Source organism: Pleurodeles waltl, chromosome 1_1, assembly GCF_031143425.1.
Source record: "Pleurodeles waltl isolate 20211129_DDA chromosome 1_1, aPleWal1.hap1.20221129, whole genome shotgun sequence".
NCBI classification, from domain to species: Eukaryota; Metazoa; Chordata; class Amphibia; order Caudata; family Salamandridae; genus Pleurodeles; species Pleurodeles waltl.
The window spans coordinates 870488648-870513434 of record NC_090436.1 but is presented as its reverse complement, the minus strand read 5'-3'; the positions used below and the strand labels follow the sequence as shown (position 1 = coordinate 870513434).

The window sequence follows — 24787 nt, the reverse complement described above, 5'->3', positions numbered from 1 at the left end:
GTGAATAGAATTTAGTAATACTAATGTAGAGCTACTAACCTTGCTACAAATGATGTTTGTAAATAGGACAGAACACTTTTTTTCCAGATTTAGAATTTTTTATAGCAAAGCTCATATTTTCTCACCTTTTACAATTTCTGTAAAGCTTTTCAACAGCATCCACAGTGACATATTTGCAGAAACTGAGCTTCAGGCACTCTAGAGTCTTATGACAATAGCTAGCCAGCAAACAAACACTGTTGAAGAAAACGGCAAAAAATTAATTATAATTTGTTAACAATTGTTCATTTAACCAAAATAAATATTTAAATATACAGTAAAACTCGCAATGAATAGATTCTCATTGCTCTGCAAATCATGTTCTATACTGGAATCTAATCTACTTAAAATTGCCGACTGAAACTTTCATTATGTGAAGCTTTCCTCTATCTTCTTTTTTTATTCACACATTGACAACATGCTGCTAAGCATAGTAAAGATGTGCTAACTGCGAAGGATTATATTTCACATGTAAAAGCTATTTTGTGCTGAAATCTGATCCTCTTGCAGTGGCTACACGCTTTACGGCATCCCCCTGTTAATGTATGGATGAGGGTGTGTCTTATGTGGCCTTAAAACCTTAGGTTTTGGTGCAACACCAGATTTACTAAAACAGCATGACCTTGCTTAAAATGCCAAAGGAAAGCAGGCGAAAGCAAGGGAACAAGGTTCATTAACTTACGTGTAACATGTGTGCTGTACTCTAAAGAACACATCTTACATGTTTAACCCCCGTGTTGGTGTCTACACATAACAGTTTGTACTGGTGGGAGTACCGTCGCAGGCAATGGACTAAATGGGGTAGAGGACAAAAAGGAAATTAAGGCTGAGGAAGGTTCTGGGCTTTATATCAATGGCCAGTATTTATGGGAAGAACTGGTCACATTTAAAGAATGTATCTGAACACCTTGTAAGACTGAGCATGAACAGTTGAGGAATGGTGTGTATAGTAATGTATGGCAGTGTCTCTCTATTCATTAAGACTGGGGGTAATGATGAACTACAATTAATAATTGAACGGATGCGATTCCATTGTCAATTCCTCCTAAGTGGGCACCACTGCCAGCCCATTAGCAACAAAATGGGTTTGACCTGGTTCCTCATTGCTACTGGATTTTGCTTTTAGGTGTCAGGCTGGCTTCTGTATTATACAGTGGACCCAAGTGTAGTGGTGAGGTTTGTAATGAAGGCCAATATCATATTGGCTTTAGAGACTTTTGATACAGCACAGGTGAATTCAGTGGGCTGGCAATGATATTCAAACTTAGGAGAACACATTTAACACCCTGGTTATACAGCCCAGCTACTTTTGAACATCTGCTGAACCTGAAGCCCACACAGGCCCTAATTCCAAGTGAGACAGAGTGAAATTAATAGGAGAAATTGAGCTCTACCCTATTTAGAGTGGGTAAGCTTTCCACACCTAATTTGTCGGGATTTCTGAGAACCATACTTGATTTTTTCCACTGAAAAAATTGCATTCAGCTTTGGCTACATCAGCATAAAAACTTCTCATTCGTATACCCCCACTCCTGACCCCCCCCACTTCAAAGGTCCCCACTTACTTGTACCACCCGCCCAAAGCAAGTGGTACATGTATTTGTTAAAACCTCAGGGAATTGGGAATTCTATAGTGATCTATGACTAGAAAAAATGAAACCACATGGTAATTCCTTAACTTGTTATTGCATGGTACTGGTGTAGAATCGGCATTAACTACAATGAAAGTTGTAATCTGACATACAGTATTTTTTGTCTCCTAGCACACTTTACAAATGAGCATAAAATCCTTTAACCATTCGCTATACTTGGAAGATAAACCATGGCATAAGCTACAACTTTCAGATTCTAAAAGTGTTGATCCTTTGGCTTTACTATCTCAATTATGAGATTCTGAGGTTCTATTTCTAACCTCAAGAATTTCCTTTAGTGCCTCCAAGATTTTCTGGACATCCAAATAAGCTTGCATTATTTCTATATCAGTGTTAATTGCATTTCTAAATAAAGCTATGAACTTTCCCAAAGACCACACTAAAGTTGCTTTTCTGTTATCGTACTTAAGTGACAATTGGTGTATTTCATTGGTGGAAATAAATGACTCATTGTTTATCATTTTTCCGCCTTCTGTGAATAAATGGGGAAGTTGTTTGATAGGAAGTCACATGCTGTTTCACTTGGCAATGAGTTACTGAATTTCAATCTCTCAAGACCTGTTACGCTATATCATCGCACTTGCTCATTTTGTGGTTGAGACAGGTTGGCCTGAAGAGAAAAGGTTATCATTATTCTATAGAGGGTTACAAAAGTGACTTGATGTTTATATTAGCAGAGTAGCCAATCCCCCTACTAAACTTTCTGTACTTATATATTTAGTGGTACCGTTAGATTTTTGCACTAAATTAGAAGAGAGTAGAACTTCAGGTGCCCATGGACCTCTGCGAAGAGGCTGTGTAAAAGCCCCTATTTCCAAAAAGAAGAAGAAAGAAGACATGAACGGAAGGTATGTATGAGGTGCGGTAGATTAAGCATTTTATAAATTATATTGAAGTAAACCTACAATATTTAAGTACCAAGAATAAAACTGGAGTCCTTGTCAATGAAAGGAGCTACCGTGTCGAGTGAGGAGAAGAAATCAGTTCCAACCTGGGTGATGAATGCTTTGCAATGAATACTTTGCAATCATTGGTGGCTCATATAGTCATGCCAATTAAAATGACTTTGTTGGGTGGGCAGAAAAGGACTGCTGCAGGACTTGAGATTGTGGATCCTCAGGGAAGTATACTTTGCTGAATCTTTACAGAAGCCAGTGACTAAGAGAAAGTTTCAGAAAAAGATAAGGCAGGAAACTGTTTTAGTTCGCTTTCATGCCAACTAGCTGTTCATACACATGCGGTTTCCTCAGTCTATTTTTTGAATCATCATGAAAAAATTTGTTTCGATTTGACATATCAATTGCAAGTGATTGATAGTATGCCATAGTTAACATTGCAAAATCATAGCACTAAGTGGGCAATGAGAAATGTATAAATAATTTCTGCTCTTTGAACGAATATTTGTCTTCTATCTTGCCAGATATTCAGGAGACAGCCTTACAAGGCATTAGCACGAGTGCTATTTCTTGGTACTGTTTGTGTTACTGAAATACCTTCCTTTTGTGAAAGTTTCAATTATGTATTTGGTGAGAAAGAAAAGCAAGTCTATTACCTCTACATGGCGGTGTGAATATAAGATGGCTTTTGAACCTGGTGCACACATTCTTTGTAGTAAACTATATGCATTTGCAGAATTAGAAACAAAGTGGCAGATGTATCAAATATTTTTGTGATCGCAAACGGCCCGATCGCAAAATTGCATTTTGTTATGTAACAAGTCCACTTTGCGATTCGGTAACTTGTTACCGAATCGCAAATTGGATTTGTGACTACACACCGATTCGGTATTAGGAAGTGGCGTGTCAAGGGTGTCCCTTCCTAATACTGAATCGCACAGGTATGTATGATTGTTTTGTGACCGTGAATGCGGTCGCAAAACAATCACAGTTACCACCAATTTCAAATTGGCGGTAACCCTTTCGCAAAGGGACAGGGGTTCCCCAAGGGACCCCTTCCCCTTTGTGAATGCATGCAAAAACGTTTTTTAAGAGCAGGCAGTGGTCCCACGGACCACTGCCTAGTCTTAAAAAATGAAAGGAAAACTTTTCATTTTACATTTTTAAATGCATCCCGTTTTCCTTTTAGGAAAACGGGCTGCATTTAAAAAACAAAATGATTGCTTTATTGAAAATTAATCACAGACTTGGTGGTCTGCTGAGCCCAGCAGGCCACAGTCCTTGTGACTGAAGCCATTTGCAATGGCTCGCAAATTGCGACCTACCTCATGAATATTAATGAGGTAGGTCCATTTGCGAGCCCTTGCGAATCGCAGTATGAAACTCCTGGAGTTTCATACATTACAATAGCGATTATTGTGATTCGCAAAAAATCGCAATTAGGTAATCGCTATTGAATAAAATGATACATCTGGCCCAAAGGACCTTAAACAGTGTACAGATGGCATTTTGGCAAATTAATTAATAGACATCACAATCACTTGCCTCCTCTCTACCAGTTCTTGTCCCAAAAAAGAAGTTAAGTTAAGAATGTGTATAACAATTATTATGGATTGGTTTGGATTCCTGTCCTTTGGGATCAGAATATAAACATGCAAAAATCTTTACTAAACTTAATCTCAGAGGAGCATATGATTCAGCTAAGGTCCAAGAAGGTGATGAATAGTAAACTGTCTTTTGCACAAAGTATAGATTATTGTATCAGGTCATGCCTTTTAGACTTCGTAACACTCTAGAAGCCATTCAAAATTTTATCAATCATATTTCAAGACATTTGTTGGATTCTTTTTGTATATTTTCCCAAGATGATATTTTTCACAAACACCATTTTATGATAATGCACTGTGCAAAGGTTAAAAGATTCCGCAACTTCGTATCGTGAAAGCATTGCTGTAATATGAGCTTTTGGAAAAGTGGCATCATAAATTGTGCACTCAAGATTAATTATAAGGAAAAAAAATGATTCATGAAAATGCTAACAGATGATAAGCATGAGGAGGTGATTGAAAGATTCTTTTGGAAGAAAAAGTTGTGAAACATGTATGCTTGTGAGTAGTCACTCTGCATGTATAAATTGTTTCTGTAATTTAGGTGGTGAAATAAGATAAATAATAGAATTTGAAGTCAAAGGAAGTAAGGCTATGTTGAAAATGACACTCTAATAACATTTTGGAAAGCTTTACTTTTAATCTGGCTCTTAATGTAACAAACCCTTTCCTTTAAACGTCAAACTTTAATAAGCTATAAAAATGACCCTTATGAATCCTATTTCCTATATTCATAAAATTAAGTGATGTAATAAGGCGACTACCAAATACCCCATTAAACCATTAAAATATTGATATACTACTTTGCGGCCATATATTAATAAAACAGCAAGGAAATGCAGGGCAAACGAATCCTGCCAGATTGACAACTATTTTCTAATTTGGACAGAATATACTTAAAGTTTTCTTATGTCTGCCTGAATAAATCCTGCTACTATAATAGATTGGGAATAAATATTACACTAAATAAATGACTATCTAAGGTACATATAAATAATTGCAAATCATGTAGATCAAAATTGCTTCTTAAGTGAAAGGAATGCAATTTTGTGGTTTCTGAATTATTGACCATTATCTGGATTCAAGTGTATATTGTAGCACATAAATTCAAACATATATGAACGACTGAGAAACAAGTAGAGTAAATGCTCTGATATTGTTTATAATGGTAGAGTGTGAACATATATCCCTGCTTCATCACTTTTGGAGGGTTAAACAATTGTTAATGTTGATTTTAAGGTTTGCTGCTTTCAAACTTTCTCGCTGCAGTCATCTATATCTTAAGTAGCTGGACAGATGACAAATAATCCTATGTATATTAAATTCCAAATTAAAGACATAAAATGCAAGCAAATGACAGCAACATATATATTATTATTCTATGAAATTCAACTGAAAGATGTGCATATACAAATTTTCTGATTTCTGAACAATTTGTTTTTAGTATTGATTGTTCCGTTGTAAGGGATAATTCACTTTAACTATAGTTTTCAGCTGGCATTGGTGACAAGGCTTTTATCCAGGTTGCGTGGCTAGCCCATCACAGATAGCCAACCTGCCACTGGTAGCAAACCCCTGCTGCACACCAAGGGTTAGTCACAGGGTTCATCCTTTGGTGAAGCCTTGTGCACATTCTCCCTGTATCAGGTAAGCAGTGAAGAGTTCCATTTTATTTACATTTTATTGAATATATTTTTATCACTATTGTTGTCTATTTATTTTTCCTTATTATTTTTATATTTTACATTTATTTATTTTTTTGTTTGCAGACCGTAATCTGGAATCACAAACCCTTAAGGTCTGTTGTGTCACTGCTGACCCTCCCACATCCCCACACTGTACAGGAAACTGAACAAAACTGAAGAGGAGGGACCATTAAGGGTAGAAGAGACCTCACTTGGAGTATGCGCACCCAGATGAGGGGTCTACGCACCTCATAGTTTTGCCTGGAGGTCCACAAACCCTTGCCCAGAAACTGAACTCTGCATCCTCTAATGATGTTTTAAACAAAAGGTTTTCTGTTATGGTCAGCCAATCAGAGCCTTCAGTTCCAAGCCCAACTTTGGGAATGCAGACCAAAAATGAAAAACAGGAACATAAAGCTCCCTCTACTAATGAGTGGCATTAATTTTTTTATTTTATATGTAGGTTCATAAACAGACCGCACATCCAGGTTCAAGGACCGTCCGTGAAACAACAGTTCATATATCCCTAACTTTTATCTTAACACATTTTTGTAATGCTAATTTCTCAAAAATCACTGAATAGATTTTCTCCAAACAAAACAAGGAAAGTTCCAGTTCCTTACCATGATTGATATAATTCTGTTCAATGTCTTTTTCCTATTGGGGGACCCCTGAGGAAGGTCTTTTGACTTCCTCCTTTAAGTGTTCACACCTTGACATATTTGCATGAAGCTCCAAATATCAAGAATAAGTTAAACATGGTAACTGCTTGCCAGTTGTTACACAGATCTGTAAATCAATCTCAACGTTATTAGCAATAGAATATTTTTTTGACTCACTCTCTAACTCTGCAGCCTCCCTTTGCCCTTTCTATATCAGCAGGAAAACAGAGATTACTTTACTGGGCTTAACTTGATTACAGCCTGCCAACTTGCATGACCATTCTCACCCACTAAAGTTATTAGCACTTGAAAATGCCTCCCCCTTTTAACTTGGTCCCTGTGATGCATCTACACAAAATGTGTTATAACCATGGAAGACTAATGTTTTGTTTAGATTTATCAAATGGCAGCAAAGTGAATAATGAAACAAAAGTTGGCCTTTTAGCAGAAACTCTGACATAATCATAACTACTCACTAGCTAGTTATTGTGGTCCTAATCATAACTCACAAATGTCAGTGTTTTTAGGTTTAATTTGCAACCATACCTCTACTTTGAATGTTTTAAGTGAATTTCCTAAAGTTTTTATAAACATAGGCCAAGGTGCTACTAACCAACGCTAACCATAACTTCACATTAAACTTGATATTTGCAATGAATTTTGGGAAGTTTTTTATAATAATATACCACATGCCTTCAGCTGTGAGCAGAGGTGATTGACAGCCAGGCCTAGCATTCAGATAGGCCTTGCTGTTAACCTGCCACTGCCATACGCGCATGGGCTGGCTTACAGCCAAACTTGCCACTTATATTCAATCCCTGCAGTGCACAGGCAAAGGTTGTGCACAGAAATTGCTGGGTGCAAGCCAAGCTCAGTGCCCAAAACTGCTTCCACATGTAACCACTGGCCCTTCACATTAAATGCACTAACTTCTTGTCTTTACATATTTTTTCAGGTATTTGCAAATCCTGTGCCACCTTTTTTAATCCAAACCCCTGAGATGTCATAGAACTATAACAAAAACTATGATAACAAATATCATTTTAGCATTTATTTCGATTTTGAGGTTACGTTAAGAGCCTCCACATAAACTGGGGGTCAGGGTAGTTTTTCCCAACTCTGTGTTTGGTGTACCATGTTCAGCAATAGCGGTTGCAACAGGCTTTTTCAGTAAAGACTAGCCAGACCTTGACAGATTCGTTATTTTGCAGCCAGATTCACAAATCTTCATTGGACAAAAAGCAAAATATCTCCCTCCATTTTTTTTAAACTAGTGAGTTTACACCAAACCAAGCAAAGGCATTACCTCGAATAAAGTTCTTATTTAAGGTCAAGTATAGTGTAATTCCATTCCGTCATTTCTTCTATATCTGAGAGCGAATGTTTCTATCGGAGTTCAGAAGGGGAATGTCACTCTCGTGACATCTCACTTTATTATCCCCCACATGAAATATCTGTGCGATACATGCTTTGCCTGACACAAATTGTCTGAACTTTTTTAATGGATTCATCAGCTGGCACCAATGTTATTCAAAAAAAGAAAAAAATGTTTTTAATGGAAAGTGGGCCACAACCATAACTACTCAGGCTCTATTCCTGACTCATTTAATGTTTATATGAGCTGGACATACATTTTATCCTCTGACAGATTTGCCGTAAGCCTAGCCATTGCTTTTGTGCCTAAGGACATTAGGACCATAGCAGATACTTTACTTCATATCCCATCGTTTCCATCCCTGGTTTGCTCCAAATAACTCCTTTAAAATTGAGGGTTTGGTAAACCGTAATCTGCAATCTCTTTATAAAATGGTGTGGGTACCCAACAGAGCTCTGTTATAGTGTTCATATGTCCCCTGAAAGCTGTTATAAAGCATTTCGGGTGTGATAATAAAGCCTATTTTTGATTTGTGTTTCAGCCTTGTATAACAATGAGGAAAGTTTGCATAACTTTCCATAAAATGTAGTACTGGAGTTTGTTCTGTATTCCAAAGTATGGTTAAAAAGTCAAAAGAAAGAAAGACACATTGGGGGTCATTCTGACCCTGGCGGTAAAAACCGCCAGGGCCAACGACCGCGGGAGCACCGCCAACAGGCTGGCGGTGCTCCATGGGCATTCTGACCGCGACGCTACAGCCGCGGTCAGAAACGGAAAACCGGCGGTGTACCGCCGGTTTCCCGCTGCCCTGGGGAATCCTCCATGGCGGCGCAGCTTGCTGCGCCGCCATGGGGATTCCGAGCCCCATACCGCCATCCTGTTCCTGCCGGTTTTGGCCGCCAGGAAGAGAATGGCGGTATGGGGTGTCGTGGGGCCCCTGGGGGCCCCTGCAGTGCCCATGCCAATGGCATGGGCACTGCAGGGGCCCCCGTAACAGGGCCCCACAAAGATTTTCAGTGTCTGCCATGCAGACACTGAAAATCGCGACGGGTGCAACTGCACCCGTCGCACCCCTTCCACTCCGCCGGCTCCATTCGGAGCCGGCATCCTCATGGAAGGGTGTTTCCCGCTGGGCTGGCGGGCGGCCTTCTGGCGGTCGCCCGCCAGCCCAGCGGGAAACCCAGAACATCCGCGGCGGTCTTTTGACCGCGCAGCGGTATTCTGGCGGGCCCCGCCATGCCGGCGGCCGGCGCCGCCGGCCAGGGTCAGAATGAGGCCCATTGTGATATACTTGGAAAGCTCTCTATTCTCATGTCATCCTGTCATAATTCCCCCTGATGTTCTGGCAACATTCACAGCTTCCAGTGAACATATGGATTTACCACAAAATTACAAAGTCTGCCCGCCCGTCTTAATTAGAAGGTAAATGATTCAGCACAACATTGCTTCCTAGGCTCTAGAATCCAGCTTTTCACTTATGTGTAGATGAGTCTTCCATTAAATTAATCCATTGAGACTATTTATTCGCCTGGAGTTTTTGGAGTGCTGTGTAAACAGACATGCACATTCACTTTGAAGGCTGTTTTTAAGTCTCGAAAAGGTTGTATAATTATGGATAGGATGTAATGGTTGTTATGGCAAATCATTACTATAATTAGTGTACCTTGTGTGGGGCAAACTGCACTTCATTGACACAGTATCCACACAATTATTTTCACTTCAATCACACCATACATAAGTCCAAGAATGCTGTCCAAGGGCAGACTAGTATATCTCGGGCAGAGGGTAAGGTCTCGTGAACGTGAGCTTGGAAGACGGGCTTCTCCCTGGCCAGCCTTTGTTTACAAGGCAAATAAAACAAACTGGGGGGGGAGGGTCAGGCTGCAATAGGAGTGTACTGCAAATAAGGATGATTGAAAACATCTACTATTAAGAGGCACAGAACCAGCTGGGAAGTGGTCGAATGGTTTTATGTAGGTCCTGAGACGGTGGTAGAGCCTGCTCAGGCAGAGATGTAAATGGTGCAGAATGAGTGCTATTGTGACACCCAGGAGAGACAATATTATTGAACCATTGAGAGGCGAGCAGGCATCTGCTAGGCAAGGAGGACTGAGCAGTCAAAGAAGCGCACTTTTTACATGCACACTGTCTGCTACAATGAGATACGTTTCTCAAACATATACACAACAATAAAATACACAACCATATGTTACTTTTCACAACATTCACCTATCCCAATTCTCTCCATGGTGCAGCTTTCTTGTGCGTTGTTTCTGACATATCTATCGCTTAGTTATGAGGTATGCAATGTACCTTTAAAGGAGGGAAGGGGTGGCTAGCAGGATGGGGACACGCGGCAGTGGAGCATGGCTAAAACACAAGCAACCACAGGGTCAGTCTGCAATGTATGTCCCCTCCCAGATCATTTTTGAACTTCATCAAACAATAGTCCAGGATTTATGGTTGATAGAGTTGGCATCAAGTTAAAGAGACGTGTAAAACACCATGTATGACACTCACAGGGAAGGCAGAATGTCTATGTAAAGGAGGTTAAGCTGCAAGAAGTTGACCACAACACTGCAGCAGGACATGAATATTCTATTTATGGGTCAGTGCAAATGTACAGGATATGCAGTATTGCACAATCCCCCCAAAACAGTCATGCATCATATTCCATCCAAAACTGTGCATAACTATGGAGCATGACATGAGATGTTTGGGGCACATTGTGCCAGGTTAAACCACCCAGCTAACACAACAGGAATAGCAGGACCGAGCCAGGGCTCTCATTTAAGTGCTCATAGACTTGATGAACCCAAGAAACCATCTTTTGAAAACCCATGTTCTCCTTTCAAATGCTCTAGTCTACAAACATTTGTAGCACATGTTTTACTTCATTTAAGACATTCTTCCGCATCCACGACACCATGTTTATCAGAGGGAAGTGCCTGCTCCTTAAGAACGCTTGATGACTGCAGTGGTATCACCCCTTTAATCAATCACCAAACAGTCAGCTGCACTGAAGTCCTGCTTAAAGCACTCAAAGCACCCAGCATGGAAGCTCAGAAGCAGAGAGAGATGGGAGGAGGTAAAAGGGCAGGGGTTACTCTACACTTCCACGGGCTAAATGAGACGACAGGATGATTAGGAGTGACAGTGAAGGATTTCCAGTGATTTTATAGCAGCCTCTACTTTGGTGCTGCCCCTTACCTCGGGATACAGTTGGCAACTTCCTTAGGGAGTTAAAGCAACAGGCTATCTCAGTGATCAATAGAGAGGCTTTAAAAGGCATAATCATGTCTAAAGAAATAAAGTTGCCCACTCTGGGTCATTCTCTTCACTCCAACCCTCATTCATACCCACTCCTCCGTTGAACAAAGTCGCTTGAGGTCAAGCAAAGTTTTAAAAAACTGTTTCTATGTTCTAGGATGAAGGGCATGCATAACGTCACTAGATTACATTATTCCAGTAGTGTAACAAAGGCCTCTGCAGCCCCTGCCATGCCAGGGGAGGGCGAGCTCCAAGGGAGCCCCTCAGCACAGGACTTAAGCTAGAGCTCCCGAGTAAGTCCGGTGGGGGGGTGGGGGGCTCCATGTACTTTGCAAGCGGGGTCGCCTCCAGTTTCGTTACGCCACTGCATTATTCCAATCACTTCACATGCCTTCCAGCACTGAAACTGCAAAGGAACTGTCTGAGATCAGCGGTATTTAGCCTTGAATTTGTTATAGGCAATATAGTGCACAGTTGTGAAGTCATGACGCAATGAGCATTTTCTCTTAACTAAGAATAATTTTCTTTACAGTCTGTGAGTTGTTCATTCTATTGATGGAATGTGCCTGCTTAAGTCAAGAATGGACGTGTCAAGTGAGCTCCTCTTTTCACTTCAATCAGAATTTAGATACCATACAAACCCTAATTGAAAAATAAAGGCATTGGCAAAACCCGTAGGTCTGTTGTTAATGTGGTAACGCATACAGCATTGGCACATTAGAGCAAGTTACTTGGGAGGGAGACAGCAGGACTGCATGGAGTAGGCTATAGTTATCACGAACGTCCTCCTGATGTTCAGTGCAAGTGCTGGAGTGGAAGCGGAAGCAGACATCCAAAGACTTTGACAACAAAGTGTCCCCCCAGGCCGCGAGCACGGGTTGAAACAGAGAAATAGGAAAAGCAAGGCATCCCTATCAATATTTTTCAATGCTACAGAAATATGTCAGCACATTTTCACCTCTCTACTTACTCCCACAGATATGGTAATTGTTGACATAACCGCCTTGTAGATAATTCGTTGTATGCAAAACATTTCAAACAAGAACTCCTTATTTTAAGGAAAATTGTATGTTGTTTGCCGCCCAAACAGAAAGAACAATACCCATTTGAAACAAGCATGGGCTATGCCAATAGGTCTGACCCACGCAAGCAAGTGCAATGGTTAATGTGTAGATGTTTTTACTACATGCATTTGGCAAGAAAAGAAAAGAAGTAACACTTGCTACTGCCTAAACGTGGCAACCATATGCTTTCAATAAAAATGCTAAATTTAAAAATACATTGACTATCACATATATTTGTATTACAATCCTACAAGTACTCACAAGCACATCAGTGTACTTTGAACATGTATAGAAACACTTTATATTTTTCTCTCTGTCAATAACAGTTAACTACATTATTGACTTTGAATTACATAATTTAAACACACAAGTGTGACTAAACACATACAGGATAAAGAACTCAAGAAGCAGCTTTGGCAAAATAAAGTATTGGCTCATCAGTTCAGGCACTAAAGTTGATTCCTTTTTAAGTGGATGTGAAACTGTCATTAGGCCAATTCCCAATACTCACAATGCAACAGAACCAGTGGCTGAAGTGGGCTGACCCCTGGCCTAATGCTGGATGTTGTGATGGTAAAAGGAAAATGTGACTGACAGCTGAACAGACTAGTGGATGAAGTGCAAACAAACACAAATGAGGCTGGGTCCAAACTGGAATGGCATGGCGAGCAAATAAATTGAGGTATTAAACCCAGATCTACGACTGGGGGTGAATGTTTGATTTGTTCGGCATTCTGTCATCAACTTTTCTTTTTGCATTGGTGGATGAACAGGGCTGACCAAGAGCTCCATTATATATGTACACATGATGCGGGTGAGACAGTTAAAGCTACCTCTATGCCCAGGGCTGGCTTTAGTGCTGGTGGCACCCGCAACAACAATTCGTTTTCGGGCCCCCCATGACCTGCTCCTTGGATTCCCTCACTACCACCTGGCAAAAGAACCCTTTGGCTCTCCAAAGCCCCTTTCTCACATACATTTCATTTATTTTAAAGTGCAGTTAAAGGCTGGCTTTACTAACCCACTCAGCTAACTACATAGAATACAGATCTGTTCTTTGCAGAAGGCATATTAACTCTCTGCGCTACTTCATGGTGAGTCAAAACTGCCACTAGAAAAAACTCCGATTTTTCACTTTTGCAGGAACATTAATCTCAGGAGTTACCTTGACATTTCACTGCTGCCTGAAAGTTGGATGCACAAGGAATTCTCCAGCAGGTGTTTTAAAATCAAAAGTTATTGGTCAACACAGCACCCAATTGAGGTCAGTTCTCCCCCTCCAGGTCAGCGCCCACTGCTGTTGCACCATTCGCACCCCCTAAAGCCGCCCTGTCTACACCAGATGTACCAAAATGATGTTCTTTCACTACTGCTGCTCAACGTTTCAGTTGTTTGTGTTAGATTTTTACTTTATCACAAAACAGAACAAGCATTTGCAATGCAATGGGTCTAGTGTTCGCCAACGTTAGAGCTATTAGCATTGTAAATTCCAAGCTGGACTTTTCTTGCCGCATAAATTGAAAATGAAAATGAAAACAGTTGACTTTAGCAAGTCAATTCTAAGTGCCACGGCTGCCATGATAGCATAGGAGAGACACAAAAGAAAAAATAATTTCGCTTGCAGTCAAACGTATCGGCAAACGGGCAATTATCCGTGTATCAGGGTTGTTTGCCAAGGTGGTAACAAAGCAGCCCCAAGGTGGGAAAAACGTAAAGCATTTACCAATGTCAATCAAGGATTTTTGAAAGGCAAACCCACAAACGAGTGAAAGTGATGGGCCTGAGGTGGGCGTGGTTAAAAGCCCACATAGATATGTAAAAAAAAAAATGTAAATTAGCATTTGTATAGCGCACTACTCACCCGTTAGGGTCTCAAGGCGCTGTACTCATACCGCTATGGAACCCCTCCTGGCTTTTCCCTGTGAGGCACCCACTCCTGAGCACCCCAATGGTGAAGCCAGGCATCCAAGCGCTGTTGGGGCCGTTGTGGAGATTAAGCAAGCTATTGCCCAGAGTTGCAGAGTGGGACCCATGAATTAGATTAGGCACCGAGGCGAGAATTATCTGGTCAAGGGGAATTGAGCCCAAGACCTGCCGAAGCGGGACTTGAACCCTGGTCTTGAGCGAGATCTCTGCTTCAGGGTCTGCCGCTCTAACCATTGAGCCACACTTCTCCAGCATAGATACCAACACTTCAGAAAAGCAGCGCTTGCGCAATGCTATGCTCATCCTAATAATGGGGACCAACATCAGATCTCACTACTTTGGTTTCAGGTGAATGACAAGGTGATATTCAATTTATGATTTTGGGTTCCAAAAGTATTCATGGGTCTGCTCCTACCTCTCTTGCTGATATATCCAACCGGTACCATCTCTTTCATACACTACGAACTGATGATTAGATTTTACTAGTTATCTCAAACTAAGGTAAATCTCACAAAGACAGGCTATGTTCTGTCCTTTGCCTCTAGTCATGAAACTCCCTGTCTCTTCATGCTTGCCACTATCTCTTAAGCATGCAAGAGAATGGTTGTTCTTCTGTAATTTCTGTATTTTGCGGCTGCTCCTACTCTCTTGTTTCTGGAGAAGTCTTTCCAACTCATAAATGGGCTTTTGTGACTCATATCAAATTACAAATAGGAGGGGGCATGAAAGGGGTGAACCATCCTAGGGATGAGTCAGAAAGCTAAGTATTGATGGAGAGAGATAAGCATTATTCATCAATAAAACTATAAACATAATAAAAGATCAAGATCATATACATTCCCAAATGCATAAAAGTAATAAGATGATGAATTCATCATTCAAACACACTTGGATATTCAATACATTTCTTCCATTTGAACAACCAAAACATGTGCATCCCCAAATATATAAAAGCAATGAATATATACACAAATACAAAAAATCAATCCATCCCTGACACATACAGCATCTTTAGAAAACACATACAAACATTAGCACAAATCATGGGTTGCTCAACTTCTGCATATATAATAAGGACAACTTAAAGGTATAACAATCTGACCCTCTTAGGAAAAGGATTAAAAATGCCTGGAAAAACAAGAGTAAAACTCACAAAAAAGACAAAGTGAAGCAAACTTTGTGGGGAACATTCATCACAAGGGCAAAAAGGATAGACACTCAATCAAACTGACCAAGGAGAAAACATTCCAAGCATCCTATAAACCCTAGCCAAGATCAGGTAAAAAGGGACCTGTCTCAAGTACTCAAGTGCTCAATATAATATCTAAATAGGGCTCAAAACCAGTAGTGGTTTGAATCAGGACATATTCCTTATTCTTGGTTTCTGCTACCTCCACTGATTTCTGTTCCCACTGTCTCAAAGCCATAAAGGATTTATTTACAATCTTTCAACTTAGAGCAAACCTACAGGTTTAAAAAAGTAGATGGTCCGCCCAAGGTAACACAAGTCTTCCTGATACATTCTAGCCAAAGGTTAAGATGTCCCTGGCACAGGATGAGCAGTTCTCTATGATATATCTGTTAAGCACAGCCAGAGGATTGCTCCAGGCCAAGCACCATAACATCAAATGGGCAAGATTAATTAGGTATTTTACATACTCAAGCTCCAGTTCCTCGTGCAACACAAAAAAGGGCAGCTGGATGTGGCAGGAAACCGCCGGCCCCGCCGGTGCGACCGCAGCGATTCTGCTGCCGTCGTAATGACCAGGGAAGCACCGCCAGCCTGTTGGCGGTGCTTCCGTCATTACAGCCCTGGCGGTCTTGTACCGCCAGGGTTGTAATGACCCCCTAAATGATTAGTACCACAATACTCAGAGTTACTAAAAATAAAGGTACTTTATTTTAGTGACAATGTGCCGAAAATATCTAAGAGGATATACTCACTGAGGAGGTAAGTAAAATACACAAAATATACACACAAACCAAAATCAGGTAAGTAAACAGTTAGAAAAGTAGTGCAAACACTGTAGAATACAATAGGATGCAATAGGCCTAGGGGCAACACAAACCATATACTAAGAAAGTCGAATGCGAACCACTTAGGGACCCCAGGCCTAGTGTAGTGTGTAGAGGGTCGCTGGGAGTGTAAGGAAACACTAAGGGTGTCCAAGATACCCCATCCCAAGACCCTGAAAAGTAGGAGTACACTTACCCTGCTTCCCCAGAAACACACTAAAGTCGTGATAGGAGATTCTGCAAAGACCACAACAGACTGCAAAGCACTGAAGACGGATTCCTGGACCTGAGGACCTTTAAAGGAAGGGGACCAAGTCCAAGAGTCACTTAAGTGCCCAGAGGGGGGCAGGAGCACAGTAAACCCCGGATGAAGGTGCAAAATGGCTCCCTCTGGGTGGAAGAAGCTGAAGATTCTGCAACAACGGAAGATGCCAGGAACTTCTCCTTTGTACAGAAGATGTCCCACGGAATTCTGGAGGATGCAGAGTTATTTCGATGCAGAAAGACCGCAAACAAGCCTTGCTAGCTGCAAAGGTTGCAGTTGAAGAAAAAGGGTGCTGCCCAGGCCCAGGAAGGACCAGGAGGTCGCCACTTGGAAGAGGAGACAGAGGGGGCGCTCAGCAACACAGAGAGCCCATGCAGAAGCAGGTAGCACCCGCAGAAGTTCAAGACAACTGAGCACAGCGGTGGTCAACTCAGCGAGTTGAGCAATGCAGGACGGGTGCTGGGGACCTGGGCTGTGCTGTGCACGAAGGATTCCTTGCAAAAGTGCACAGAAGCCCTAGCAGCTGCAGTTCATGCAGTACACAGGATTACTGTCTGGCGTGGGGAGGCAAGGACTTACCTCCACCAAATTTGGACAGATGGACCACTGTACTGTTGGGGTCACTTGGATCCAGCTCCTGTGTTCCAGGGACCACGCTCGTCACGATGAGAGGGGACCCAGAGGACCGGTGAAGCAGAAGTTTGGTGGCTGCGGTAGCAGGGGGAAGATTCCGTCGACCCATGGGAGATTTCTTCTTGGTTTCCAGTGCAGGGTGAAGGCAGACAGCCCCCAGAGCATGCACCACCAGGAAATAGTCGAGAAAGCCAGCAGGATTAGGCGCTACAATGTCGCTGGTAGTCTTCTTGCTACTTTGTTGCAGTTTTGCAGGCGATCTGGAGCAGTCAGCGCTCGATCCTTGGCAGAAGTCGAAGAGGAAGCTGCAGAGGAACTCTGGTGAGCTCTTGCATTCGTTTTGTGATGAGAAGCCCACAGGAGAGACCCTAAATAGCCCTCGGAGGAGGATTGGCCACCTATTCAGGTAAGCACCTATCAGGAGGGATCTCTGACGTCACCTGCTGGCTGTGGCCACACAGAGGCCTCCATTGTGCCTTGACACCTCTGCATTCAAGATGGCATAGGTATGGGACACACTGGAGGAGCTCTGGGCACCACCCCTGGGGTGGTGATGGACAGGGGAGTAGTCACTCCCCTTTCCTTTGTCCAGTTTCATGCCTGAGCAGGGCTGGGGGTTCCCTGAGCTGGTGTAGACTGGTTTATGCAAGGAGGGCACCATCTGTGCCCTTCAAAGCATTCCCAGAGGCCAGGAGAGGCTACTCCTCTCAGGCCCTTAACACTTATTTTCAAAGGGAGAGGGTGTAACACCGTCTCTCAGAGGAAATCTTTTGTTCTGCCTTCCTGGGATCGGGCTGCCCAGACCCCAGGAGGGCAGAAGCCTGTCTGTGGGTTGACAGCAGCGGTAGCTGCAGTGAAAACCCCAGAGTGCTGTTTTGGCAGTACCCAGGGTCCATGCTGGAGCCCCGGGTATGCATGGGATTAGTACCCCAATACCAGATTTGGCATGGGGGGGACGATTCCATGATCTTAGACATGTTACTTGGCCATATTCGGAGTTACCATTGTGACTTGTAATGGTGTCCCCGCACTCACAAAGTCCGGGGAAATTGCCCTGAATTATGTGGGGGCACCTTGGCTAGTGCCAGGGTGCCCTCACACTTAGTAACTTTGCACCTAACCATCACCAAATGAGGGTTAGACATATAGGTGACTTATACGTTACTTAAGTGCAGTGTAAAATGGCTGTGAAATAACGTGGATGTTATTTCACTCAGGCTGCAGTGGCAGTCCTGTGTAAGAATTGTCTGAGCTCCCTATGGGTGGCAAAAGAAATGCTGCAGCCCATAGGGATCTCCTGGAACCCCAATACCCTGGGTACCTAGGTACCATATACTAGGGAATTATAAGGGTGTTCCAGTGTGCCAATTAGAATTGGTAAAAATGGTCACTAGCCTGCAGTGACAATTGTAAAGGCAGAGAGAGCATAAACACTGAGGTTCTGATTAGCAGAGCCTCAGTGACACAGTTAGGCACTTCACAGGGAACACACATTCAGGCCACAACTATGAGCACCGGGGTCCTGGCTAGCAGGATCCCAGTGAGACTGGTAAAAACAAACTGAAACATAAGTAAAAATGGGGATAACATGCCTGGCAAGATGGTACTTTCCTACACACCCCTTGGTACAAATGCCATTACATAAGTTTTACTAACATTAACCTCCACCATCATCTTAGTCAGAAACTCAACATAACTCTCTATTAGGGTCTGGAGTACCCCGAGACATTCTTGACAGCAAGACTGCATCATCTGCACATATGGGGACAGGAATACCTTCTTTTAACTGGAGCATCCACAGCCTTAGCCGAAAGATCATCATCCAGCCCAGTGACATATAACAAAACAGGATTGGAGTAAGTGGTGACTTTTGTCGTACCCTCAAACTAGGCTGAATGTGCTACAACACTCCCCTTTTTTCTCCTTATCCTATAGCAGCCAATAGATCCTAATTTAGAGTCCATTAGAAATCATTACAACCCCATGTCAAATCCCATAACCATCAGATTATTGCACAAAAGGGACTTCACCACAGAATCGAAAGCAGAGAACAGGTCCATAAACGCTAAGAAAAATGGTCCCTGCTTTGCAATGGTATACTTGCTAAGCATTAAATACAGGCTAAAACATTGTTCCAATTTCCTATTTGAAACCCATAATCCAGTTAGAAAGAGATTACTTATCCTTGACCCTGCTAACCAGCCTATCGAAAAAAATCCTCCCTACAGTCTTGACTGTGGAATCTACAAGAAAAATCGGCTAATATCAGCTGGGGTCATCCTACTTTCCCTTTTTAAATACTGGCACAATAACGACTGTTTCCTAGGACTGAGGCAAGCCAGTTTTACAGGCTAGATTGACAAAATTAATAACAAGGGAGACCCAAAGATCTAGATTGGATTTGATAAGGTCCACTGGGACACCATCAGGCCCAGGTGCTTTATTGGCAGCGGGGGAGTTAGTGCACAAATCACACTATTAAATGCATCAGAGCTATAGATCCTTTTAAAATGGCTGACCCACCGATCTGAAATAAAATTATCATCTATTGTTCTATGGCAATCTTTCACCCAAATCAAGTTACTTGCAGTATGCCAGAAACTTTTAGCATCTTTCCTTCCACAAGCATAAACTAAATTGGCCCAGGCACCATAATGTAGTTCTAATGTCCACCACTTCAGGGTGGACTTGTACACCTTCCTACATCTAGAGATGGCAACACCATCCCTGGGGACAGACTGGAGAGCCCGATGGAGTAGGGCTCTTCTACAGGTTCTGCCAAATCAGGAACAGGACCCCACCATCTGCTGTTTGTTTGATTTCATAAAAAAGATTTCGCAAAAGGGTAGATGTCTTTTGAGGCATCTTACTCCTTGGAAATTGTGTCCACCACCTTGGCGGAGCAGGCAGAGTTTCAGAGTAGCACAATCTGCTCCCCTGATGTCTTCCTAGATTGAGAATATGCTATTTTTAAAAGTAGTACCAGTCCGTTTATGAGACATTTGGTGTTTCTAAAAAATATTTCCGGTTAGAGTAGAGAAGTAGGCTTTCTTGGTTAGGAATTTTAAATCTCATGTTTATTGTAAGATGGTAGGGGTTTTCATACTCACAACTCTCATCTTCACAATTCTGCTTTTATTACTGTTCACTATCCTAATCATTGCAGCACATGCATTTTATCCTAGATTGCTTTCTTTTCAACAAATCTATTGAAAACTCCCCTGAATCTCCTTCATTGCCTATGTGTTTGAGGCTTATTGCTACTAAGAGAAAAGGGTAACTTCCATTTCGCTGTGACTTACCTGAGAGGTCTCATCTAGAGTCACCATGCATAAGGCTGTCAGAAATCACCCTTACTGTCTGAGTTTTGGGGGCGTACTGCTTGTGAGTCGGGAGGGTTGGGCCAAAAGTTTTAGGAGTGGCTCAGTCACCTACAAACAAAAGTGATGTCATCCCTAAACCAGCTGTCTGGCTTAGGAGCGAGAATCCAACTAAGACAGTAGGAAACTGGATTAGTAGTTGCAAAGAATGTGAATCCTGCACAAGCAATAATCACCCAATTGTCTTTTTACTGGGAACTAAGTACCCCAATTTACCACTTGACTCTGAGGGTAATGAAGCAGAGCAGTGCAAGGCCTATTCAGGGAAGGTGGTGTGGGCTAGCAATTTAAATTCACTGGCACACACCAACAACACTCAATAAATTATTGTCCATTCAGTGTTTTTCTTTTTAAAAGGAAAAATACTTTTATTATACACACAATACCAAATAATGTGCATTAAATTAGAAATATATACATCAGGTAGCTAAATAATGGTGGTGACACCATCATCGCATGTTTCACTTCAATAAGTCTTGAACCTTATATTCATAATAACTCTCATAATATCAGATATAACACACAGTTGAACATCATTTCAGCCATCATCACTGACCAGGTCTAGGGTCTTCCCAACTGTCTCTTTCTTGTGCATGTTTTTTTAAGTCGGGGGAAGTTCTAGATGCAAGGCACCCTAGGCCAATCATACGATGCCACATCATCCCTCCACCCCTGTACCAACCTTCCTGCGCAGCATTCTGGCACACTCCAACATTGCAACTTCAGGTTTTCTCTGAAAACACCTCATCTGAGGGCCCCAGCTCTACCTCTAGCTAACAGTTTTCTCTGAGGCTTGTCCCCCCTTTCTTCTAGTGGCCATGAGTGGTCACAGGACAGGTGCAATGTAACAAGCTAATTTTCAGATGCAGATTTCCCCAACCCCTTTCCCCGAAAGAGACGATCCCTGATATGTTCTCCTTTTGTAGGTGTAGGCCTTTGTTACCTCTGCTGAGGAGCAGAGTGAATAACCTGGCCCTGTGGAGAGTACCAAGGCCTGGAATTTGGTTATGAGCTGAGCCAGAAAAATATAATTCCTGAAGTTTCATAAGATGTGAATGTAGTGTGTTAAGATCTGCACATCCTTGGTGAGCATGTTTTTCCCCAGTTTGACACCTTGTTGGCCTATCTAGGCCTAAGTGAAGCGAGACTGCACTTTAGAGTAGAATTTGACTAAATGTGTACTACAGTGAAAGCACTACAGATTTTCCAGTAAGCACCACAGATTCACTACTAATGCCCTAATATTATAATGCTTATCCCAAGTCAGCCTCTATCCTAGCAGAGTCCCTTCTGCACCAGACTACCTTTGCACAAGTACTGGGCTGCACACAGCAGTAGTGTCAAGTGCACCAAAATCATGGTGGATTAAATGAGTGGAACCCATTTGTCAACTATGATTATTCTATTATACTGAAATGATGACCAGTCAGCTATTACTCTAGTCTTGTCTTTCCCACGTCTCCTATCTGAATAGTTCTTTTTCCAAAGATAATTTGTGCTCAAAACCGTAACTGAGTGAAATCACAGCTATGAACATTATGCATCGTTGTAACGTTGGTGAAAGTCATTGTAGGTGAGCAGTAATATTTCATGGGAAATTTCAAAAGAACTTTATCCTTTTTACATTCGACTGACATTGACTAGAGCCCAAAAAATAATAACGGTCTTATTTAGAGTGTAGTGGATCATATACTCAGTCAAAAATGTGGTGGATATCCCAACGGCCATATTACAAGAGACATAATGCAAACATATTACAACAGGTAGTATCTCTACCACATCTGTAATGGAAAATCCTGACCACCAAACTCTAAAAAAAGGCCCTATTGCTTGAAAAGTCAATTGACTGACACTTGCACATTATGAAATGAGATATTGATTTTAAGTTTCCATTAGGCATATATATCTCCCATAAGCAATGTGTACAACTTGACCTCAGTAAGCATTAGTCCCCCCACTTTTTGCCTGATATTTGATGCAACTTTGACTGAAATGCACTGTGTTCCTGCTAACCAGGTCCCCAGTGACAGTGGTCCTTCCCCAAAAACAAGATAACTGGCCAATTCTTCCACAATTGGCCATACCTTTAACACCCCTGTAAGTCCCTAGTAAGTGGTACCCCTGGCAACTAGAGAATGGGTACTAAAGATGGTCCCTGTTGTGCTGCAGCACATATTGTGCAACCCTAGAAGATCCCGCACCATACTCATGAAAACTGCCAATGCAGGCTGCACGATATGGTGGAGACAAAGTGCAAACACAACATGGCACACAGCCTGTCTGCCATGCCCACTGATACTGCACGCAATATATGTAAGTCATCCCCTACAGCAGAACTTTCAGCCCTAATGCAGGGTGATTTATATCACATGTGTGGACATATCTAAATGGGCAGATATGCCCCTGCTATGTCTTTGTTGTTTCTTGGACATAGTAAGTGAACAGGGCAACCATTTGAAGTACATGTGCTGGACACTGGTAATTACAAGTTCCAGAGCAGCATGATGGCTTCACTGAAATCTATGGTGTTTGGCATCAAACACCTTGTATTATTAAACCCACACTTATTCCAGTGATGGATTTAATAAGGCATGCACCCAGAGTGCACCTTAGATGTGACCTCTAAAAACATACCAGCCTCTAGTGTGCTGGCTGACTGGTCTGGCTAGTAATCAGCATAACAGGGACTTCAAAGTATCTGCCACCTTTGATATGCAATTCTGGCTTCCCCCAGTCCTGGGATTTCCCACCTTCCTACCCTGAGGCCCATTTGGCACCAGGGCAAGAAGGAAAAATTAGCTGGTCAGGAGGCGTGTTACACACTCAGGCTAGTCATACCCCTAAGGTGGGCTACCTAATGTAAACAAGAAATTTAGAATCCTACCAACTTAGTTGTGATGGAAATAGGCTCACTGGGTCAGGGTTATTCCCACTCCCCACAGGAACTGGTCATATAGTGGTGTGTAATCACCCTAAAGTAAGGTAGCCACTGACTATTACCAAACACTCCACTTAACACCCTTAAATTGAGTAGATAGGGGGCACCCTTGATGCCAGAAACTAGATTCTACTGACCAGTGAAGAAGGACACTGCAGAGCCGTGAAGAGTAAGAACTGAGTACGAGCAACTGACTTGGTGCCAACCCTGCTGGCCTGCCTGCTGAACACGACAATAGTGTGAAAGTTGACTCGTCCTGTAGCTGTTTTTTTCTCCAAAAGCCTGGAAGAACTTCCAGCACTACAAGGACCAACATCAAGCTCCCTTGGAGCAGAGGAGATGCTTCCCTGAATGTTTCTAGGTGCCAAATATCAGCCCGAGAGTCCCCGATGCCCAAAAAGCCCGACACCAGAAAGCACCACTTCACCCCAGCCTGAGTCGAAGTGGGCCAACAGTGCCAACGAGGTCCTGAGTCCCTCACGAGCTGAGTCCCGCTTTGGGTTTGGCTGAACTGATCCCCCAGTGTACCCCTAGTCTGTTTCTGCAGGCTACCAAGAATCATAAATGTCTCCTGCAACGGGACCCCGCCGGACAAAACTTACTGCACGAGCCCCCCAGCCCGCGTTGCTGTAAATCAATGGTGTCCATGCAGACCCAAGACCCCCAAGACCTAAGCCCCCCCATTTGGGCTCTGCCAGACTGGTCACTCAGTCCCCACTTGCAGCCTCTTTTGTCCAGGACCATTTCTCAATGAAGTGAATCGGACACCCAATGCTGTAATGCACCTTTGCACATGGGTGCCTCAGTGCCTCCTGCAGGAACCTCTTGGTGTTGCCTCAGACCCTGCCTCATATGCACCTTTGCTTCAGAAGACTGGTCCTGAAAGTTGTTGCTAAGTAAATATCTAACACTCCCCATTGAAAAGCCTAAGCTGCTTGATCACACTACCAGAAATAGAGCACTTGGGAGTTTTAAAGAAAGCCTTGTCCACTTCTAAAGAGATACCTGGACTCTTTACACAGTATACCTCTTTTTGGTATACTATATAAAGAGCCAGCTTACTACAGTTATTACTATATGTTGCTGGTTACCCAGAGACCTGTCCCTGCCTCTCCCAAAAATCATAATATTCATTTTACTGGTATTTATTGCAAGTCAATGGTTCTCACTTAACTGTCAGAAGGTATTTAGTAATCTTTGCAAACTATCTGAAGTTCAATTCAAAAGGACTGTACCATTAGCATACATCATGAAACCTAGATAAGTCCCAAAATAGGGAAGGTGGAAACCCAGGTCTAACTAATACTTGTGCCATATACAAATTAAAAGGTGAAAAGAATTTCCTTAGGAACCCAAGCCCTCGGTCTTTGTGAATCTCC

At 42.4% G+C, this 24787-nt stretch overlaps 1 protein-coding gene across 1 annotated transcript in view; it reads right to left on the bottom strand.

The window, feature by feature from the left end:
* Positions 1 to 24787, bottom strand: part of LOC138302579 (F-box/LRR-repeat protein 2-like) — a 473996-nt gene that overhangs the window by 9493 nt on the left and 439716 nt on the right. The window contains exon 12 of the mRNA XM_069242590.1: positions 126 to 236. Within this exon, the coding sequence (XP_069098691.1) occupies positions 126 to 236 (111 nt within the window). The remainder of the gene's footprint in view (positions 1 to 125; positions 237 to 24787) is intronic.